Here is a 21,794-nt window from a genome sequence, read left to right as displayed (position 1 = left end):
GCAACTCCACATGAGCTCCCATTGTGACATAAAATGGGCTAATGTGACCCATAGGGACATAGGCCTGGAAAGGACCTCCTGGGTCAATGAGTCCATTTCCCTGCTATGGCAGGTGACCCCAGCATATCATCCGGTGCATGAACCTGTCAAGCTCCATCCTAAACCAGCTGGCTTGTTTGCCTCCCACTGCTCCTGTTGGGTGGCTGTTCCAGAAACCCCCTGCTTGGATGGTCAGAAACCTTCTTCTCCTTTCCAGCCTCAGTTTACTCCTGGCCAGTTTCTCCCCATTTGTTCTTTTGCCAACACTGTCCTCTAGCTTCAAAAGCTTATCTGCCTCCCTGGTGTTTAACACACACCCCTCCCCAATATACTTATAGAGCAATCGAATCCCTTCTCAGCCTGTGTTGTGTTAGGCTAAACCAACCAAGCTCTTTTATTCTCCTTGTAATACAGGTCCTCCATTGCCCTGATCATCCTAGGAGCCCTTCTCTGCACCTCGTCCAGTTTAAATTAATCTTTCTGGAATAGGAGTGACCAGAATTTTACACAGTTTGCCAGAGGAGGTCTCATCGGTGCCTTGTATAAGGATATTAATACTTCCTTATCTCAACTTATTCTAGGATCCTTATTCTAGGATCTCATCTGCCTTGTTCATGGCCACAACATATTGGAGGCTCACAGTCATCTTGGATGTTGCCTGATTTTAAGAGATTAATATTATTAATTTGGATAATATGGGTTATAGGTTCGACAATTAATCTCACCAGAAGATAATAAGGTTCTTGTCCCAGAATCAGGCTACACAGAGTTTGCAAAAGGCCCACGGGGGTATGAGAGGACGCTCACACCGAGATAAATATCATCTTAAAAACTTTATTGAGATAAATGGAATAGTACTCAGATAGTAACTAAATGGTAAAATAATCAGAGTTACAAATGTAGCACTATTATTCTAAAGATACATATGGTATTATACACTATAAAGCTTTTGCTTAATATACTCACACCCTTCCTTGATAACTTGATGGTAAGAGACAAAGGTTCAGGTTCCTCAATTCTTGAGTGGAAGATACAGAGCTCAGGAGAAGGTAAAGCTAAGAGCTATTGAAGCTAACTTAGATTTTCAGGTAACTAACTGACTTCAAGCTTAAAAATTAAAATTAACAGACTAATAAACTAATAAAGTAAGAATGAAGAAGCATGGAGCTTAGAAAACTTAGTAAACAAGCTCTGGAACTCAGACGCTCAGAAAAACAAGTTCTCTTGGCAAGTTGTGTCACCCCTTCTTATAGAGCAAGGGTGCTTGAGCCATCCTTCTAGATCCAAATTTATTCTCCCCACCCACAAAAAGGTTAGGGTTGGTATGTTTGTACGTGATGACATATGCATACATATCAATGACATTCGATCATTCTCACATCTATTACTTTTGTTTTGAGCAGATCGTTATATTGGATGCAACTTGAACAAGTTGCTCCTCTGAATGCTGATAGGCACTCAACAAGGATAGATGCTGGCTAAGAGGAATTTGGATTGTCACAGTAAAACCAGGGTATATGGTCTCTTTCCCCTGTAAACCAGGTACTTTCCAGTCTTGCAGGAAATCTCAGAATTCTCCCACTCTTCAAGCTGGCTACAACAGCCCATCTATGCTAAATGCTGATCATCAAGCAGGTCCGACATAACACCTCAGTCTCTTCCCTTTGGGTGCTTGTGACCAGAGCTACACAGTCACCCCAGCCTCCTTAAAACAAAGAGGAAACAGCACAAAGCATTAGAGAAAATGGTTTTAAAATAACAGGCAGCTGTCACACATCTACACTGATTGCTGCAACCTAAGTGAGACAGGCTTTGCTCTTGAGTTAGAGAAACGGAACTGGCCAAAGGTGCAGGAGTCACGGGGCTTCCCAGAAGCAGCTGTCACAGGAGGCTGATGAAAGAGGCCTTTTATAGACCAATGCCGGAGGTGTTGCTCTGTGGGACCCTGATATACCCCATCCTCTTCTTTTACTCATACTTTTACCATACTGTTGCTGGGGTCAGCTTCGGTTCAGGCTTGCTGCACCCCACACTTTTCCTTTTCCCCTGAGGCCCCATACCCTGCCCCATCTCTTCCCACTAGGCCCTGCCCCCTTCTCCTCCCCTTCCCCCGAGGCTCTGCACCCTGGCCAGTTCGGAACCAGCCCATGCTAAGAGCTGCCCCAGAAGCCCAGGCTGCTGTGGGGAGCCTTAGACTCTCCACCATCCCTGGGTTGAACATCCTGGGAAGCGGGAACACAGGCTGGGGGCTTCTCTTGGGTCCCCCAGCTCCTTGCCCAGGGTAGGCAGAGAGTCTGGAGCTCCTCGCAGTTGCTCTAGCTCACTGGGCAGCTTTTACCATCGCCTGACACTGGCTTCTGGCCTGGAGATGGGGTAGAGCCTCGTATCTTCGGTAGAAGGAAGGGTGGGGTCTTGTGGAAAGAGATGGGGCAGAAGAGCGGCAGGGGTGGGGTCACAGAGGGAACAGGGCTTCTATATATGTCCTGCTTTTGTCTTTTGACTAGGTGGTCACCCTACACTGAATGGGCTAGGCTGGGATAGGAGCTAGCTGTGCCCCTGTGGGGGAGTCGAGGACTATTTCCACCCCTGCAGCAGGGCAAGCAGAGGGGAGGAGTAGGAGGGAATCTGAGATTGAGTCTCTTGCCAGGACTCCTGTGTGTCAGACCCTCACTCACACACGCCGATCTGCTCTGCCTCGGTGGGGAGTAGGCTCGGCCTGTGTACTGTATGCAGAGACATCAACAGCGCTGCCCACGTGGCTTCTCCTGGGGCTCTGGTGTTAATCATGTCTCTGACATGACTCAGTCACAAGCACCTGGCTGAGGGAGTGGGGGAAGGGTGGGTGTCCATGCCCCTAGAATAGCCCCTGTCCACAGCTGGTGCAGCCCCATGCATCACACAGCACCCAGAGCGCTCAGAAAGGGCCAGGACTGTGACAGCACAACAGCATTGCAGATTTTTTCATGGCCCCTCGATGTTTAACCAGAGACGGGAGAGTGACAGGCCAGGTGTAATGGGAAACAATATCCATCTCCCTTCTCTTTATTGACTGTATCGACAGGAATTCTGAGGTTGGAACAGCCACTGATACGGCTCTTTATGGGCCAGACTCCTACCGGTGCCCTGGCTCTCCACAAACACATTCAATTTTTAAATGCTGCTGCCTGCCTTGGTCTCCTTCCCCCAGTGCACTGTCCTCCTTCACCAGTGGGTGGGGACAGACCCTCTCCCACTACTCCAGGCCTTAGACCCCTTCAGAACCTCTCTCTACAGAGTGGAGATCAGTAGCTCATTTCATCTTCGATGTAAGGGCCTGGGATGGAATAGGTGGTCGTGGCCCATGTTTTTCATGGGCTGTGTCACCAGTTCTGGAGCCAGGTGATGAACTCACCCTTCACTTGAAGAACACCCTGATTATCCTCGCACGAAGTTGTTTGCTTTTCACACTGTACACAATTGGGTTCATCAGGGGCGGGACCAGCAGGTAGACATAGCCCAGGATAATCTGAAGCAAGTGAGAAGAGCTATTCCCAAATCTGTGTATCACAGACAAGCCGATATCTGGTATGTAGAAGAGCAGGACAGCCCAGAGGTGGGAGACGCAGGTGTTCAGGGCCCTGAGACACTCCGTGGGGGATGTTACACTCAGCACAGTTTTGAGGATCATCACATAGGAGAAAAAGATGAACAACGAGTCCAACCCCACCGATAAGAGTTTAATAGTGAAACCATAGATGCTGTTGACTGTGATGTCTGAACAAGCCATCTTCATGACCTCCTGGTGCAGGCAGTAGGAATGGGAGAGGACATTGGCTCGACAGTATCGGAACCGTTTCAAGAGAAAGGGGAGTGGAAATATTAGGGACAACGATCTTAGCACAAACAAAAGTCCCATCCTGTATATTCTAGGTGGGGTTAAGATGGAAGCATATCTCAGTGGGTTACATATCGCAATGAAGCGGTCAAAGGCCATCAACAAAAGCACAGAAGATTCAATGTATGAAAATGAGTGGATGAAGAACAGCTGGGCAAAGCAGGCATTAAGGCTGATCTCCCTAGAGTTAAATAAGAATATACCCAGTGTCGTTGGTATGGTTGATATCGATAAACCAAGGTCTGTGACGGCCAACATGGAAAGGAAAATATACATGGGCTCATGGAGGCTTGGATCTGTTTTTATAATGAAGAGAATGACTGAATTTCCTACTATCGAAATAACATACATTAAGCAGAAGGGGATAGAGATCCAGAGATAGACATCTTCCTGACCAGGTATCCCGGTGAGAAGGAACATTGCAGATTTGAATTTGGTGTTATTGTCAGCTGGCATAATGTACTGGGCAGATCCGAAGAGTTTTGAACTTTCCTTCCTGAAAGGAAAAAGAACAGGAGAGTAGATTATATTTAACGAGACATCTTTCTGCTCTCAGTGCAAGTCTAGAGACTCCCAGGAGCTCAATGAAGATCAGCAAAAGGAGGTTCTGTAGTCATCATGAATAGGTTGGAATATGAACAAGAGGCTGCTAGACAACTATCTGACACCACATTCTACAGCCCATTACCCTCTGACCCCACTGAGGATTACCAAAGAAACTACACTGTCTGCTCAAGAAACTCCCTAAAGAAGCACAGGAACAAACCTACACTGACACACCCCTAGAGCCGTGACCAAGGGTATTCTATCTGCTACCCAAAATCCAAAAACCTGGGAATTCCGGATGCCCCATCATCTCAGGCATTGGCACTCTGACAGCAGGATTATCTGGCTATGTGGACTCTCTCCTGAGGCCCTATGCTACCAGCTCTCCCAGCTATCTTTGAGACACCTCTGACTTCCTGAGGAAACTGCAATCCTTTGGTGATATTCCAGAAAACACCATCCTAGCCACTGTGGATGTAGACGCTCTCTATACAAACATTTGACACAAAGATGGACTACAAGCCATCAGGAATAGCATTCCCGATATCATCACGGCAAACCTGGTGGCTGAACTCTGTGACTTTGTCCTCATCCACAACTATTTCAGATTTGGAGACAATTTATACCTTCAAGTCAGAGGGACTGTTATGGGTAACTGCATGGTCCCACATTATGCCAACATTTTTATGGCTGACTTAAAACAACGCTTCCTCAGCTCTCGTCCCCTTACGCCCCTACTCTACTTGTGCTATATTGATGACATCTTCATCATCTGGACCCATGGGAAGGAGGGCCTTGAGGAATTCCACCAAGATTTCAACAATTTCCACCCCAACATCAATGTCAGCCTTGGACCAGTCCACACAAGAGATCCACTTCCTAGACACTACAGTGCTAATAAGTGATGGTCACAGAAACACCACCCTATACCAGAAACCTACTGACTGCTATACTTACCTACATGCCTCCAGCTTTCATCCAGACCACATCACATGATCTATTGTCTACAGCCAAGCTCTAAGTTACAACTGCATTTGCTCCGATCCCTCAGACAGAGACAAACACCAACAGGATCTCTATCAAGCATTCTTAAAACTACAATACCCACCTGGTGAAGTGAAGAAACAGATTGACAGAGCCAGAAGGGTACCCAGAAGTCACCTACTACAAGACAGACCCAACAAAGAAAGTAACAGGATGCCACTAGCCATCACCTACAGCCCCCAACTAAAACCTCTCCAGCGCATCATCAAGGATCTACAACCTATCCTGAAGGACGATCCCTCACTCTCACAGACTTTGGGAAGCAGGCCAGTCCTCGCTTACAGACAGCCCCACAACCTGAAGCAAATACTCACCAGCAACTACACAACAAAAACACCAGCCCAGGAACCAAACTCTGCAACAAACCCCGGTGCCAACTCTGTCCACATATCTATTCAAGGGACACCATCATAGGATCTAATCACATCAGCCATACCATCAGGGGCTCGTTCGCCTGCACATCTACCAATATGATATATGCCATCCTGTGTCAGCAATGCCCCTCTGCCATGTACATTGGCCAAACTGGACAGTCTCTATGCAAAAGAATAAATGGACACAAATCTGACATCAGGAATCAAAACATTCAAAAATCAGTAGGAGAACACTTCAATCTCCCTGGTCACTCAATAACAGACCTAAAAGTGACAATTCTTCAACAAAAAAAACTTCAGAAACAGACTCCAATGTGAACCTGCAGAACTGGAATTAATTTGCAAACTGGACATCATCAGATTAGGCCTGAATAAAGGTTGGGAGTGGTTGGGTCATTACAAAACCTAAACCTAATTTCCCCCTACTGTTACTCACACCTTCTTGTCAACTGTCTGAAATGGACTGAATTGTCTCGTTAGACTGACCTCACACTTGGTAAGGCAATTCACATATTTTCATGTATTTATACCTGCTCCTGTATTTTCCACTCCATGCATCTGACAAAGTGGGTTCTAGCCCACGAAAGCTTATGCCCAAATAAATTTGCTAGTCTCTAAGGTGCCACAAGGACTCCTCGTTGTTTTAGCAAAAGCATAGTCGTGGATTTACAGCAGCGATAGGAATATAGGCACAGCCAGGCTGGCTCAGACCTGCAGTCCATCTAGCTCAGTATCCAGTGGCCAGTTCCAGATGCTGCAGAGGAAGGTGGAAGAAGCCCTGCAATGGGCAGCTATGGCATAACCTGCTCCTAGGGAAAATTTCTCCATGACACCCACTAGTTAAACAACTGTTGTGATGTAAATCAGGAAAATGTAGAGCCCTTCCAAGACTTTTTTTTTTTTTTTAAATCCTCACTACTATAATTGGATTTTCTGGTTACTCATATAAACATCGAGTCCCTCTATGAATCCTGCTAAGCTCTTGTCCCCATTGATATCTTGTTGCTGGGAGTTCCACAGCCTACTTGAGTGTGATGTGATTTTGCAATTGTGACCTTGTCACAGACACTCTTTCTGGCCCTCCACTTCTGAGTGTGGCCCATTGTATCATGACATGCGTGTAAACACATGGTCTGAATATAAGTGTTAGAAACAGCTTCTGTTCCATTACCGGGATACAGTGTCATAGAACTGTTCACTGAACAAAGAGGAAATAGCACAAACTTATTGCTAACAATATGTGGAGCATTTCTGAAATACTTTCTGAAGCAAAAGCCATTAAGCATTAATGTTACCACTGCTCCTTCCTGTAGAGATCCCAACAACTTTGCTGCTGGCTTTCGATATATATACATGTCATGAAAGTTTGGTTTGTAATCAGGGGTGAAAGTAACTTAAATTTCTTACAGGTACTGTCATGTCGCAACCCCTCTTCCCACCCCCACTCCTAGACACTTAGCTTCATGGATCCCTTTGCCTGACTTTAATACTTAAAGTTACTACCAATACTCTGGAATAAAACTTGAATATTGAAATAAAAGCCTGAAGTGACTCACAGAAATTCCCACATTGGCCCATACAGCTGGCCTCGCTGCTCTCCTTGTTCTCATTGTGCCGGGCTTTGAGATGAATGTGCTGCTTGTTGGCCCTTTCCAAGCCACAATTTCACATATGGCATAGGATTCCACTGAGTAGAAGGGGTGTGTGGGGGGGTCCAGGGCAGGGGATTGAGGTGTGTGGGGGCTCAGAGCAGGGGGGTTAGGTGTGGGGGTGCAGGAGTCAGGGCAGGGGATTGGGGGGTGGGGGCTCAGGACAGGGGGTTAGGGTGGGGGTGCAGGAGTCAGGACAGGGGACCGGGACTGTGGGAGGTGTGGGGGCTCAGGGCAGGGGGTGTGGGGCATGGGGGGGCTCAGGGCAGGGATTGGGGGAAGGGGGGAGCTCAGGGCAGGGGTTTGGGGAGGTGTAGCGGGAGTGAGGGGGGGCAGTCCTGGTCATGGTTGGTGACCCTGCCCTGCCCTGCGCTGTTCCTGGCCAAATGGGAGATCTGGGAGTGGTGCCTGCAGGCGAGGCAGCACGCAAAGACCCTCTGCCGCTCCCTCCTCCCAGGAGCTGCACGCCACAGGGATGTGCCTGCACTACTTCCAGGGGCAGCGTGGGAACAGCAGGACAGGCTGGGAGCCCCACACTGCCGGTGGGTGCCCGGCTCGGGGCCTGCGCATGCCTCCAACTCCCAGCACTAGGGCCAGTCAAGCACTGGCACAGCCAACCTGGCTCCCAGCCCCTGCCCTGGGAGCGCCGTTGCCAACCCCCCACCCCGGTGTCACTGGCCTAGAGAAGAAGAAGCTTCTAGCTCCGTGGCCCCCACACCGGCGCTACTTGGGGAACCGTTAATTGGCATTCAGAGTCCTGCCCCCAACCGGACACTTTCTTACCAGTACGGCATACCGAGGTGCACCAGCCTACTTTCACCTCTCTAATATTTGTATTACAATAAAAAGTTTGGCATAACAGTTACACATCTGTTCTTTAGTACACACAAGTCAGCCCATTCTTTCCCCTCTCATCTTCTTTCAGACATGAGTTCTCAGGCTGGATTTCTTCAGAACCTGAAAAGATTGCTGCGTCTCAGCCCATACAGAGCAGTTCCGGACCTGTACCTCCGTGCCAGTGACACACTGTGACCCCAAAGAAAACCCCCAAGAGAAGCTGAAGTGCTTTGCCTGGCTAGCATAGGCTGAATCCAGAGAGTCTGATCATCCTACAGGCTTCTTTTCATCCTCACTGTACCCGTATCCTCTCCCCATGCCAGGGGCTGCAGATATTTGGGAAGTTACAAACTAACACAGACAGTTACAACACCTGGGCGGGGGAGGGGACGGCAACACAAATGAGTGAATAGTACAAACAATAGGTTTGCACTAATATCCAATTGAGTTTGAAAATGACTTGAGCAATGGTCCTTTAAGAGGTGATGGGGTAGGTTGCATACAACCACTATTACACTCCCCTTTCCTGCACCTCAGCTCTACTCTTTGATGAAACACAGACCAGTGGTTCTGTTCTCTCCGGAATTTTTGGACAGTCTTGCACGAGTATTGCATAGTGATTGAATGCAGCACCCTGAATGTAAATGTGAGAAACAGTTTCTGGTCTGTTACTAAAAGACAGTATCATACAGCTATTCACTGAAAATGATTTCATAGCATAAACTCTGCAAACAGTACATGGAGTACTTTTGACATATTTTTGAAATCAAAAGCCATTAAGCAGTAAAGTTACCTCTGCTCATTCCTGTAGAGATTCCAACAACTCTACTGCTGGCTTTCAATGTAAATTCATGTCATGAAAGTTTGGTTTGTAATATTTGTATTACCCTGAAAAGTTTTGGCCTAACATTTACACATCTGTACCATAGCACACACACATCAACCTATTCTTTCCCCTCTGATCTTCTCTCAGAGATGATTTCTCAGGTTACAGTGGGACTTAAAATGTAGCGTCTGTCATCTGGATTTCTTCAGAACCTGAAAAGATCGCAGTGTCTCAGCCCACATTCAGTCGCTTGTCAGAAAACAAAAGTCTAGTAGCTCCTCTGTCCCTGGGTTAATAGCTGACTGGTTCTCCTCAGGTTCTGTTCTGTCAATCTGCAGCCTGTATCTGCAGTGGTAACAGGCACTGGGGTCAGTATAGAAAATATTCATTCCCTGAGCTCTCACTCTCTAGTACATAGTGATCTGAGCACCTGTTATTCAGGCACGATGAGGGTTTCCACATAATGAGGGTTTGGAAGTTGTGGATGTGTAGTGATGGAAAGGGAACTTCATTTCACACAAGAAAGTAGTTTATTGCTGTCTCTCAGACGTCCTCTGTACAGTATTCATAAAATTCGTAGCACATGGGAATGGCTTTGCAACAGACATGGAGCTGAGCTGCCATAATGAATGTGTCTGTTAAAGCCAGTTCTCAGGATGTTTGCTGTAGAGCTATATTGGGTTAATGATTGAGAGGTTTATATTATGGCTATATTAGATTAAACCAAAATGGCTCTTCTTAGTTTAACAGCAGGCTGCTGGAAAACAAGCAGGAAGGGAAGCAACAGCTCAAGAAAAGCCATCAGTCAGCACTTCAGGGAAATTGAGGGACCACACCAGAGATACAAGCTGGGAAGAGCCTATTTATGGGCACGTTACACAGCTTGCTTTGCCAGGGCTGGGAGTCTGTGCAGAGGTGGGACAATGTTGCTGAGAAGATCTTTAGACTGACAAGCACAGAAACCACTGGGGAAGTCTGAAGTCATAGGGTATAGGAGCTAGAGCCCTCAGTCAGTCAGGAAACAGAAATATGCCCTATCAGACCTTTTACCACAGAGCAACACAGCTCTGAATTCCTGCCTTCACAATCGAGCCAGAGAATAAAACCTAGGAAAATGCATTTGCTGAATAAAGTTCCAGGAGCAAATATACCTGAGGAGATTTGGGAACTAGTCACTGATAATCCGTGGAGTCTCATCTCATTCAGCCCCTGGCAGGATCAGACCCAGAGCACACTCTAGAAATGTGACCCATTGAGAAATGCTGCATTGTGGTTTTAACACTCCGAGCTTACGTTTAATGTCAGATTTCTGTGTAGCTTGGACAGAGCGCCGTGGACCATGGGCAGACGTAGGGGAGGGGTTCCCAAGCTACCTAGTGCTGCCTGCCCTCCAGCCCCTGTCACTGAGTCACCCCAACAGCCCAGCTGAGTCCTCTGCTGCTGCACAGAACATCTGCAAATGGAAACAGCTCGCAGCCTTTCCCCTTCACTTTGCATTTTTAACATAGTGAAACCTGCCAACGTACCCAATTCCTGCTAGATATGGAGCTGCTGACACCAGAGGTCTTCATCCAAAAGGACAAGGAGACATCAGAGAGGTTGCAGGGCAGCAGGCAGTATCTGTTCAGATAGGGAGGCAGCTGTCTTTATGAAGCATGCCTGCACATTCCCTTGGGGGCCACTTGGCCATCAGGGAAAATGAGCTAACTGACTTTGAGAGCATCAGCTTTAGCCCCTGTCACAGCCAATGGCAAACTGCAGGAGGCCAAATCACAGGGGACGTGTGGTGATCCTACCCACCTGGACTGCAGCACCAACCCTGCTGCAGACTCTATTCCTGGAATCCGGGCTTGTCATCACTGTTCGTATGGTGACGATTAGTCACATGGCTACCTCGAGGGTGGCCAAGTGGCAACAATGATCCTGTCACGGCTGCGATCTTGCTGAAATAACAAAATAATAATAATAATAAAATAATAATAATAATAACACAGGACCAGATTTCTCCTTTGCGGCCCCTTTCCTGCATTACAAACCCAGCATGCAGGCCAGGGAAGGGAAATTCCACAAGGTTCCCTATATGGAAATTTCCCTTGGATTGTTCCAGGATGGAGGTCCCTTCCCTTCTTCCTGAGGAATGAAAAGGGGGACCCAGGATCCAGGGATCCCCAAAGTTATGCATAGATCTCAGTGATCCCTGATAGCTAGGCCCCTCACCCACAATCTCTGTGCCCCCACAACTGCTCTAGGACCCTCTCCAGCTTCCTGCCAGCACAGGTTCATCAGAGATGTGCTACCAAGGCCTGTCACAGTAACCACTGCCCACAGGATGTGCTGAAGGGGCATTGTACAGGGTGGAGGGGGCTGCACAGAGATGGGAAGGCTGGTTAGAGAAGCTGATGAACACAATACCCCAGCCATAGACTAGTCGGGAGGTTTCAACCTTTCCATACCCAGAGTTTATCCACAGACTCCGTCAGTGCAACCTTTGTTTATGCTTTGAGGGAGAGCCTCCCAAAAATGGATACAAAGGAAAATTTTAGTATGTGTCCACATTTTTCATGGGGGGAATTATTTTTTTCCAGCTAAACTCTAGCTCAAATTTACTCCTGGGGGAATTCTGTGCCAAAACAATTACAAATTCAAATTCTGAACACTATATTTTCAAATTGTGCAAAAATCTGCATATTTTATTTGTTAAATAACACTATATAATCAGGCCAGCTTCAATTATTTTTGGTCATTTATTTCAAAATACCTGTCAGCAAATATGCCGGTAACAGTACAGACAACAAAAAAGATATATTTTTTGACAAATAGCTTCCTTAATAGGCATATTAATACACAACCCTGAATAATAATTCATTTAAACTATAATACAGAACTGTATTTTCCAGCACCCCTCAGAAGTAGTGCAAAAGCTTGGGGGAGTCCTGGGTAACAGAGGAGCTGAGGGAGAGGGAAGAAATTGCTGAAAAGGTGCCTAGGTGTGAACTTGGAGGGTTGTTGGTTATGGTTTGGAAAAATATGGAAGAGGTTTCCTTGGGCGAAGGACAGTTAGGGAGGGAGACCCTGGCTCAGCCCTACCCTTGCCCATTCAGTCAGCAACATCTGCCCTTGTCCACATATTTCCCTCCACCCCCACTCAGACACTCATTCCCTCTATCCCCATGTGGCCCTGCACCCTGTCTTCCTTATGTGTCTCTGTCCCCCACTCAGCCATCTCCCTTCTCCCATGTCATCCTGCACTTCCCTCCCACCTGTTGCCCTGCGCTGTCACTCCAATTCAGCCCCTGACCCAATCTATTCCTCCCCCACTAGCCCTTATGAGACCCTATCTGCCCCCCCCAGCTACCCACGCTGTCTGTCTCCCCACAGTCCCTGTTTCCTGACCGGGCCCGACAGGCACTGTGAAGAAGGCAGGCTCTTTCTCTTCTCTAGATAGCTGGGAGCTGCTGCTCTATTCTATTGCCAGCGTGCCCTATGGCAGGTGTCATAACTATAAAGGGAAGGGTAACAGCCCTCCTGTGTACAATATTATAAAATCCCTCCTGGCCAGAGACACCAAAATCCTTTTATCTGTAAAGGTTAAGAAGCTCAGGTAACCTGGCTGACACCTGACCCAAAGGACCAATGAGGGGACAAGATATTTTCAAATCTTGGTGGGGGGAAGGTTTTTGTTTGTGCTCTTTGTTTTGGGGGTTGTTCGCTCTTGGGACTAAGAGGGACCAGACATCAATCCATGCTCTCCAAATCTTCTGAACAAGTCTCTCCTATTTCAAACTTGTAAGTAACAGCCAGGCAAGGCATGTTGGTTTATCTTTGTTTTCTCAACTTGTAAATGTACCTTTTGCTAGAGGGTTTACCTCTGTTTGCTGTAACTTTGAACTTAAGGCTAGAGGTGGTCCTCTGGGCTCTTTGAATCTGATTACCATGTAAAGTTATTTTCCATCCTGATTTTACAGAGATGATTTTTACCTTTCTTTCTTTAATTAAAAGCCTTCTTTTTAAGAACCTGATTGATTTTTCCTTGTTTTAAGATCCAAGGGGATTGGATCTGGACTCACCAGGAATTGGTGGGAGGAAAGGGAAAGGAGGGAATGATTAATTCCTCCTTGTTTTAAGATCCAAGGGTTTGGATTGGTGTTCACCAGGAAATTGGTGAAGAAGTCTCTCAAGGCTACCCAGGGAAGAGAGTTAGCACTTGGTAGTGGTGGCAGCAAAACCAGATCTAAGCTGGTAATTCAGTTTAGAGGTTCTCATGCAGGTCCCCCACATCTGTACCCTAGAGTTCAGAGTGGGGATGGAACCTTGACAGCAGGCGAAAGGCAGAACTGCTGAAGTTATTTTCTGCCTGGAGCTGCTGTGCTATTCTAGTGCCACAGCACCCTCTGGTGAGATCGGCCAGGAGCACCCATGGGACAACAATGACAGTTAGCAAGCGTATTGCACCTTCTGCCATCCGCAAGGCAGGGCAAGGCAAGGCAAGGGGATGCTGCTGTGTAGCACTGCAGTACCGCATCTACCAGCAGCACCCAGGAGACATACAGTGATATTGAGCTGAGCAGGCTTCATGCCTGCTATGCTATGTCGTCTGCATGGGTAACCCAGGAAAAAAGGCGAGAAACTATTTTTTGCTGTTGCTTTCACAGAGGGAGGGAGGGAGGGAGAGAGAGAGGGGGACCTGATGACATGTTACCCAGAACCACCCGCGACAATGTTTTTGCCCCATCAGGCATTGGGAGCTCAACCCAGAATTCCAATGGGCGGCAGAGACTGTGGGAACTGTGGGATAGCTACCACAGTGCAATGCTCCGAAAGTCGACGCTAGCTTCGGTACTGTGGACGCACACCACCGACTTAATGCGCTTAGTGGGGACACACACAATCGACTGTATCAAATTGATTTCTAAAAAATTGACTTCTATTAAATTGACTTAATTTCATAGTGTAGACATACCTTTAGTCATCTCTCTTTCAGGCTGAAAAGTCCCAGTCTTATTAACGTCTCCTCATATGGAAGCTGTTCCACATCCCTAATCCTTTTTCTTGCTGTTTTCTGAACCTTTTCCAATTCTAGTAGATCTTTTTCGAGATGGGGCAACCACATCTGCATGCAGTACTCAAGATGTGGCATACCATGGATTTATAAAGAGGCAACATGATATTTTCGGTCTTATTATCCATCCCTGAATTAATGATTCCCAACATTTTGTTCACTTTTCTGACTGCCACTGTATAGTGACTGGATGTTCTCAGAGAACTATCCACAATGACTCCAGGATCTCTTTCTTGAGTGGTAAAAGTTAATTTAGACCCCATCATTTTATATGTATAGTTGAGATTGTGTTTTCCAATGTGCATTACTTTGCATTTATCAGCATTGAATTCATCTGCCATTTTGCTGCTCAGTCACCCAGTTTTGAGAGATCCTTTTGCATCGCCTCACAGTCTGCCTGGGACTTACCTACCTTGCGTAGTTTTGTATCATCTGCACATTTTGCCACCTCACCGTTTACCCCTTTTTACAGATCATTTATGAATATGTTGAATAGGACTTGGCCCAGTACAGACTCCTGGGCGACACCACTATTTACCAGTCTCCATTCTGAAAACTGACCATTTATTCCTAGTCTTTGTTTCCTATCTTTCTGTTCAGCCTAAAAAGGGGCTTGTGGTTCTTTGAGAGTTCTCAGTGAAGGACTGAGTTGAATGACCCAGGATGAGGAGAAATGGATACAACTTAATTTTATTATATGATGGTGATTTAATATATATATATACTCTTATATATATATATAATGTTAATTTTATGAATTCTTATTAAATTACTACAATACTATATAACTAATTTTAAGCAACTACAAGTACTAAGTTAGTAAATTTAAAACACTTACAAGTACTATGTAACCAAATTTAAACAAGTAAGATAAGGGAACGGAAGCACATTAACAGTCAAAGCCCTTTTCCAATCTAAACACAGTAGGGTGGTAACAAACAAAGTAACCACAGACAAAGCAATGATAGTTAACTAATTACTTATGGCCATGCAAATAACAGCCAGATGGGAGAGCATATACATAATGAATTCGAGTCGGCTACAGGACACACTCTCGGGGCTGGATTCGGGAGCGGGAGGGTCAAGCCCAAGTTGATCAGACCTGGACTGGTAGTGACGTTAGTTCGTTTTCGGGACACCTCTAACTGCTATACAGGGGTGACTAAGTATATAGTTTTTGGAAGTAAACGTGGCACGCATTGATTGGTTTTTTTAGTGCCCCAACTGCCTTCCCCTTATTAGGAAGAGCAACATAATGTGGAAACTGCAGAAACGGCTTTTTTGTGTGGTAACACTATGGATACATCCCTCGTAAGTTTCCTGTGATAAGCACTATGCTCTAATAAGGTCATGCAGTCTATTAGGCCTCTTTCCTGGGTTCGGATCCTCTGTGGGATTGCGAGGCGGCCTGGCCAAATGAATTGGGGGGGGGGGAGGCTGTATTAACACTTTCAACCAGTTACCAATCCATGAGAAAACCTTCCCTCTTATTCCTTGGCAGGTTACTTTGGTTAAGAGCTTTGGTGACAGACCTTGTCAAAGACTTTCTGAAAATATAAATACCCTATATCCACTGGATCTCTGTTGTCCACATGCTTGTTGATCCCCCTCAAAGAATTCTAGTGGATAGGTGAGGCATGATTTCCTTTTACAAAAACCATGTTGACTCTTCCCTAACAAATTATGTTCATGTATATGTCTGACAATTTTGTTCTTTACTGTATTTTCAACTAGTTTGCCTGATACTGAATTCAGGCTTACCGTCCCGTAATTGCCTGGATCACCTCTGGAGCCCTTTTAAAAAATTGGCGTTACGTTAGCTATCCTCCAGTCATTTGGTACAGAAGTTGATTTAAATGATAGGCTACAGACTACAGTTAATAGTTCCACAATTTCACATTTGAGTTCCTTCAGGACACTCAAGGAAATTGCTTCAGGTAGTCCTGGTGATTTGTTACTGTTTAGTTTATAAATTTGTTCCAAGACATCCTTTAATGACACCTCAATCTGGGACAATTCCTCAGATTTGTCACCTGAAAAGAATGGCTCAGGCTTTGGAAGGTCCCTCACATTCTCAGCTATGAAGATCAATGCAAAGAATTCATTTAGTTTCTCCACAATAGCCATATTGTCCTTGAGTGCTCCTTTAGCATCTCGATCATCCAGTGGTCTCACTGGTTGTTTAGTAGGTTTTCTACTTCCGATGCTATTATTTTTTGAGTCTTTGGCTAGCTGTTCTTTAATTATCTTTTTTGGCCTTTCTAATTACATTTTTCACTTCATTTGACAGAGTTTATGCTCCTTTCTATTTTCCTCACTGAAATTCAACTTCCTCTTTTTCAAGGATGCTTTTTTGCCTCTCACTGCTTCATTTACTTTGTTGTTTAGCCACGGTGTCTCTTTTTTGGTTCTCTTGCTATATTTTTTAATTTGAGGTATACATTTAAGTTGAACCTCTATTATTGTGTCTTTAAATAGTTTCCATGCAGCTTGCAGAGATTTTACTTTTGATACTGTATCTTTTAATTTCTGTTTCGCTAACCTCCTCATTTTTGTGTCATTCTCTATGACTTGTTTTGGGTGGTTGGGGTATTCAATATTATTTAATGTATGGAGGCACGTCTCCTTCTAGTGTAAACAAAATTTGTACCTTTCCTGTATTTAGAGGGTTTGTAGCCCATCCATTTTATTTTTCAGTCCACCAGGTTTCCCAGCCTTCTGGCATGGGAGGTGGCTTTTTTTAGTTTTATTACTTTTACAGTTTGAATAACAAGCCTAGTGGAGATTAGATTAACATTGTCCTTTTCCTCTTTTACAGTAATGGCTTCTTTGATACATCTATTTGAGAAATGCATCATTATTTGTAGTGAAATTTATTTGAGAAATGTATCATTTATTTTTTGTTGCTTTATTGCTTTATTGTTTCTGTTCGAATTACATTTTTTTCTATGATGAAATGTGCACACCGCACTATACCAAACAGATCCACCTACAAATGGCAATGACTTTGTATAATGCGGTGCAAGCATAATAGAAATCCATCAAAATGCACAGTACCACTTAGAGACAAACACACAGTGCTGACTGAAGACCAGATCTCTCTGGAGGAATCAGCTTGGCTAGTTATTCACGGCTATGGGTAAAACAGTGCACAGTAAGATTTATTTTCCTAAAGCTTCTCATGCCAATCCCCTGGAATAAGTTCCACATATCCCACCGGGGGACCCACCCTCAGCTTGAGAACCTCTGGACTAGATGATCTAATGGCTCCTTCTGGCCTTAAACTCTATAGGTCTACTAATCATTATCTTGAGTGGATCGTTGTCTTGGATGCAACTTGAACAAGTTGCTCCTCTGAATCCTGATAGGCACTCAATGAGGATAGACGCTGGACAAGAAGAACAGGATTGTCACAGTAAAACCAGGATATATGGTCTCCTTACCCTCTAAACCATGTCCTTTTCTGTCTTGGGGCAAATCTCACAATTATCCCACTCTTTGAGCTGGGAACCACACCCCCTCCATGATAAAAGCTTACCACCAAGCAGGTCCAATGAGACACCTCAGTCTTGTGACCAGAGCTACACAATCATCTCCAGACTCCTTAAACACTAGTAGGCTTATTGGAAAACAGCACAAAGCATTAGAAAAAATGGTTTTAAAATATCAGGCAGCTGTCACATGTCTACACTCATCTAACTCACAAAGCACTGAAAGCTAAGCTATACGGGGTTTGCTCTGGAGACAGAGAAACAGAACTGGCCCAACTTATATTTTTTGGGACAACAAGGAGCTCTTGGGACCCAGCCTAGTTTCCCTGTGTCTCTGAGAGCATCTTCCCCTCTGTTTGCCCCTTTCTTGTGGAAGCAGCCTTTGCTGAAACCTGTGTGAGCCTGGGTCCAGTCACCATAGTGCTCAGCCGTGTCTGTGTTACAGGGATAATGTGTGAATCTGACTTTTGCCCTCAGACTGCTTTCTCCCAGCCAGACCATCTAAGATGATGGCCCATGGCTGTTGCTCCATTGTTTGACAGTTAGACCCATTCAGCCTCAATGGGTGGCAAACACCAGTCTGGTGACTGTCTGAAACTCCTGGCGTTCCTGTGATGCTCCAACGTTCCCCTCATAAATCGACTCCTACCCCTCACTATCACCCTGAGCACCTCCACATCTGCCACAGACACCAAGGTGTTGGAGTCACAGGGCTTCCCAGAAGCCAGCTGTCACAGGAAGTTGTGTTCAAAAAACCTTTTATACACAATGTCAGTGGCTTTGCTCTATAGAACCCCGACACAGCCCTGATTTTAGGGTTTCAGACTATCTGAGCACCTTAAACATATTTATCCTTCTGCCAGCTCTGTGAGGCAGGGTAGGGCTATTATCCGCCTGTGCAGAGGCCCAGAGACAGCCAATGACTTGCCCATGGTCACACGCGGCACGGGACTCAAACCAAACTCTGCTGAGTCATGGAGCAGTGACAAACCACAGGACCAGACGTCCAGCCATCTGAGCATTGACAGATCCAGTTGGAGTCTCTCCTGCACTGTAGTGAGCAGGAACAGCAAGAGCCATTACTCCTAGGATGGTCAGGGCAATGGAGGGCCTGTATTTCAAGGAGAATAAAAGAGGTTGGTTGGTTTAGCCCAACACAACACAGCCTGGGGGCTGGGCTGAGCTCTGCCCATTGGTAACAGCTTCCAAGAGCACAGCGCGCTCTGGCCAAGTCCCTGTGAACAGGGCCACCCTAGAGTGCCCCCTTGGGGCCTGAGGTAGCCCTGTAGGGGCCCTGTCCTTCTCTCTAAAAACCTTGCAATGACTTACTCTCAACTTGGGGTACTTAAAGAGGTCACATTAATTCAGTCTTCTCCAAAATGCAGACTCTCCGATCCTCCAGGCCCATCCTCCTCCTTTACTCAAAAACCCCACTGCCCTGCTTGTTGTGGTTAGCATTGGTTCAGGCTTGCCACACACCACACACCGTCTCTACCCACTAGGCCCTTCCCCCTGCTCCTTCACTTCCCCTGAGGCTCTGCCCCCAGGCCAGGCCACAGCTGGGCCTTGGTAAGAGCTACCCAGGGAGCCCAGGCCACTGTGGGGAGACCCGGACTCTTCAACTTCCCTGCGGGTATGTCCTGGGGTGTCCAGGTGTGAGGGGACACAAGCTGGGAGCTGCTCTTGGGGCCAATAGCCACTTGCCCAGGGCAGGAGGGGTGTCTGGGGCTCCATACAGTTGCTTTGGCTCCCTGGGCAGCTCTTATGACATCCGGTCTTTGGCGTTGGGCCTGGAGAGGGGGCAGAGCTTCTGGTAAAGAGGAGGAGCAGGGGTGAGGCTTGGGAGAAGGGATGGGGCAGAGGGGGAAGAAGAGGAGCAGGGGCTGGGTCAATGCGGGGACGTAGCTCCTGCATATCTTCTGCTTTTGCCTTTGGAAAAGGTGGTCTCCCTACACTGAATGGGCTGGGCTGGGACAGGAGATCGCCGTGACTCTATGGGGAGCTGAGGCCAGTTTCCACCACTTTGAGTTGCTGGGGAAGCAGAAATGGAGCAGACAGGGAGGGATTCTGGGCCTGAGTCTCTTTCCAGGACTCCTGTGTGTCAGACCCTCACTCACACACAGAGCTGTACCCTGCCTCAGTAGCTGTGCTGTGTGCTGAGCCATCAATGGGGGAGAGGCGGCTGCCTGAATGGCTTCTCCTGGGACCCTGCGTTAATCATGTTTCTGACAGGAGACAGTCAAAATTACCTGGCTGAGGGCATAGGGGAAGGGTGGGTGTCCGTGCCCCTTGAATAGCCCCTGTCCACAGCTGGTGCAGTGTTCATGGATCACACAGCTCCCAGAGCGCTCAGGAAGGGTCAGGACTGTGACTGCACAACAGCTCTGCAGCTTTTTTCATGGCCCGGGGATGTTTAACCAGAGACAGCCCAGTGGCAGGTCAGGTGTAATGGGAACAACATTCACATCCCGTCTCTTTATTGACTGTATTGCCAGATTTTCTGAGGTCAAAGCAGCCACCGATATGCCTATTTAAGGGCAAGAACTGGCTGGTGCCCTGGATCTCCATGAACACAGTCACTATGTGAATGCTGCTGCCTCCCATGGTCTCCTTCCCCAAGTGCCCTGTCCTCACTCACCAGCTGGTGAGGACAGCTCCTATTCCATTGCTCCAAGCCTTAGATCCTGTCAGAAGCTTTCTCTATTGAATGGAGATTAATAGCTCATCTGGTCTTGGATGTAAGGGTCCAGGATGGAATAGGTGGAGCATTTTTTCATCTCCCGAGTCACAGGCACTGGAGCTGCTCGATGGACTGACCCTTCACTTGATGAACAACCTGATTATCCTTGCACGAAGGTGTTTGCTTTTCATGCTGTACACAATTGGGTTCATCAGGGGTGGGACCAGCAGGTTGGTATAGCCCAGGACAATCTGAAGTAAGTGAGAAGAGCCCTTCCCAAATCTGTGTATCACAGACAAGCTGATCTCTGGTATGTAGAAGAGCAGGACGATGCAGAGGTGGGAAATACAGGTTTCCAGGGCTCTGAGACTTTCCACCTTTGATGCGACACTCAGCACTGTTTTGAAGATCATCACATAAGAGAAGAAGATGAGCAGCGAATCCAACCCCAACGTTAAGAGTGAAGCAGATAAGCCATAGATGCTGTTGACTGTGATATCCGAACAAGCCGCCTTCATGACCTCCTGGTGCAGGCAGTAGGAATGGGAGAGGACATTGGCTCGACAGTATTGGTACCGTTTCAGGAGAAGGGGGAGTGGAACTATTATGGCCACCCCCCTTAGCACACACACCAATCCCATCTTGGCTATTATCGGCAGGGTTAAGATGGAAGCATATCTCAGTGGGTTACAGATCGCGACGAAGCGGTCAAAGGCCATCAACAAGAGCACGGAGGATTCAATTAATTGAAGCAAGTGGATGAAGAACAACTGGGCAAAACAGGCATTGAGGCTGATCTCTCTAGAATTGAACAAGAATATGCTCAATATCGTTGGTAGGGTGGCTATCGATATGCCAAGGTCTGTGATGGCCAACATGGAAAGGAAAATGTACATGGGCTCATGCAGGCTTGGATCTATTTTTGTAATGAACAGAATGACTGAATTTCCTGCTATCAAAATAGCATAAATTAAGCAGAAGAGGATAGAAATCCAGAGATAGACGTCTTCCTGCCCAGGTATGCCGGTGAGAAGGAACACTGCAGAGTTGAAGTTGGTGTCATTGACAGTTGACATAATGTACTAGGCAGGTCTGAGAAGTTTTGAACTTTCCTTCCTAAAAGGAAAAAGAACATGAGACTAGATGATATTTAGCTAGACATCATTCTGCTCTGAGCTGAAATCTAGAGACTCTCAGGAGTTCAAGGTAGATCAGGAAAAACATAGTCATGGATTTACAGCACCGATAAGAAGATGGGCACTGCCAGACTGGATCAGACCTGTAGTCCATTTAGCTCAGTATCCAGTGGCCAATTCCAGATGCTTCAGAGGAAGGTTCAAGAAGCCCTGCAATAGGCAGCTATGAGATAACTTGC

At 46.5% G+C, this 21,794-nt stretch overlaps 2 protein-coding genes across 2 annotated transcripts; both read right to left on the bottom strand.

Annotated features, from left to right (window-relative positions):
- Positions 1 to 3,433: 3,433 nt before the first annotated feature.
- Positions 3,434 to 4,373, bottom strand: LOC117872110 (olfactory receptor 51G2-like). The gene has a single exon (XM_034760201.1). The coding sequence runs from the start codon at positions 4,367 to 4,369 to the stop codon at positions 3,434 to 3,436; it is 936 nt and encodes a 311-aa protein (XP_034616092.1). The 5' UTR covers positions 4,370 to 4,373.
- Positions 4,374 to 20,559: 16,186 nt separating this feature from the next.
- LOC117872104 (olfactory receptor 51G2-like) lies at positions 20,560 to 21,495 on the bottom strand. The gene has a single exon (XM_034760187.1). The coding sequence runs from the start codon at positions 21,493 to 21,495 to the stop codon at positions 20,560 to 20,562; it is 936 nt and encodes a 311-aa protein (XP_034616078.1).
- Between the last annotated feature and the right edge of the window lie 299 nt (positions 21,496 to 21,794).

The sequence above is a fragment of the Trachemys scripta genome, chromosome 1, assembly GCF_013100865.1.
Source record: "Trachemys scripta elegans isolate TJP31775 chromosome 1, CAS_Tse_1.0, whole genome shotgun sequence".
In the NCBI taxonomy this organism is placed as follows: domain Eukaryota; kingdom Metazoa; phylum Chordata; order Testudines; family Emydidae; genus Trachemys; species Trachemys scripta.
Note: the sequence above shows the minus strand (reverse complement) of the source record. Positions and strands in the feature narration are given on the sequence as shown.

Bases quoted from the DNA above. Each gene is read 5' to 3' on its own strand.
- LOC117872110 (XM_034760201.1), bottom strand. From the start codon at position 4,369: ATGCCAGCTGACAATAACACCAAATTCAAATCTGCAATGTTCCTTCTC.
- LOC117872104 (XM_034760187.1), bottom strand. From the start codon at position 21,495: ATGTCAACTGTCAATGACACCAACTTCAACTCTGCAGTGTTCCTTCTC.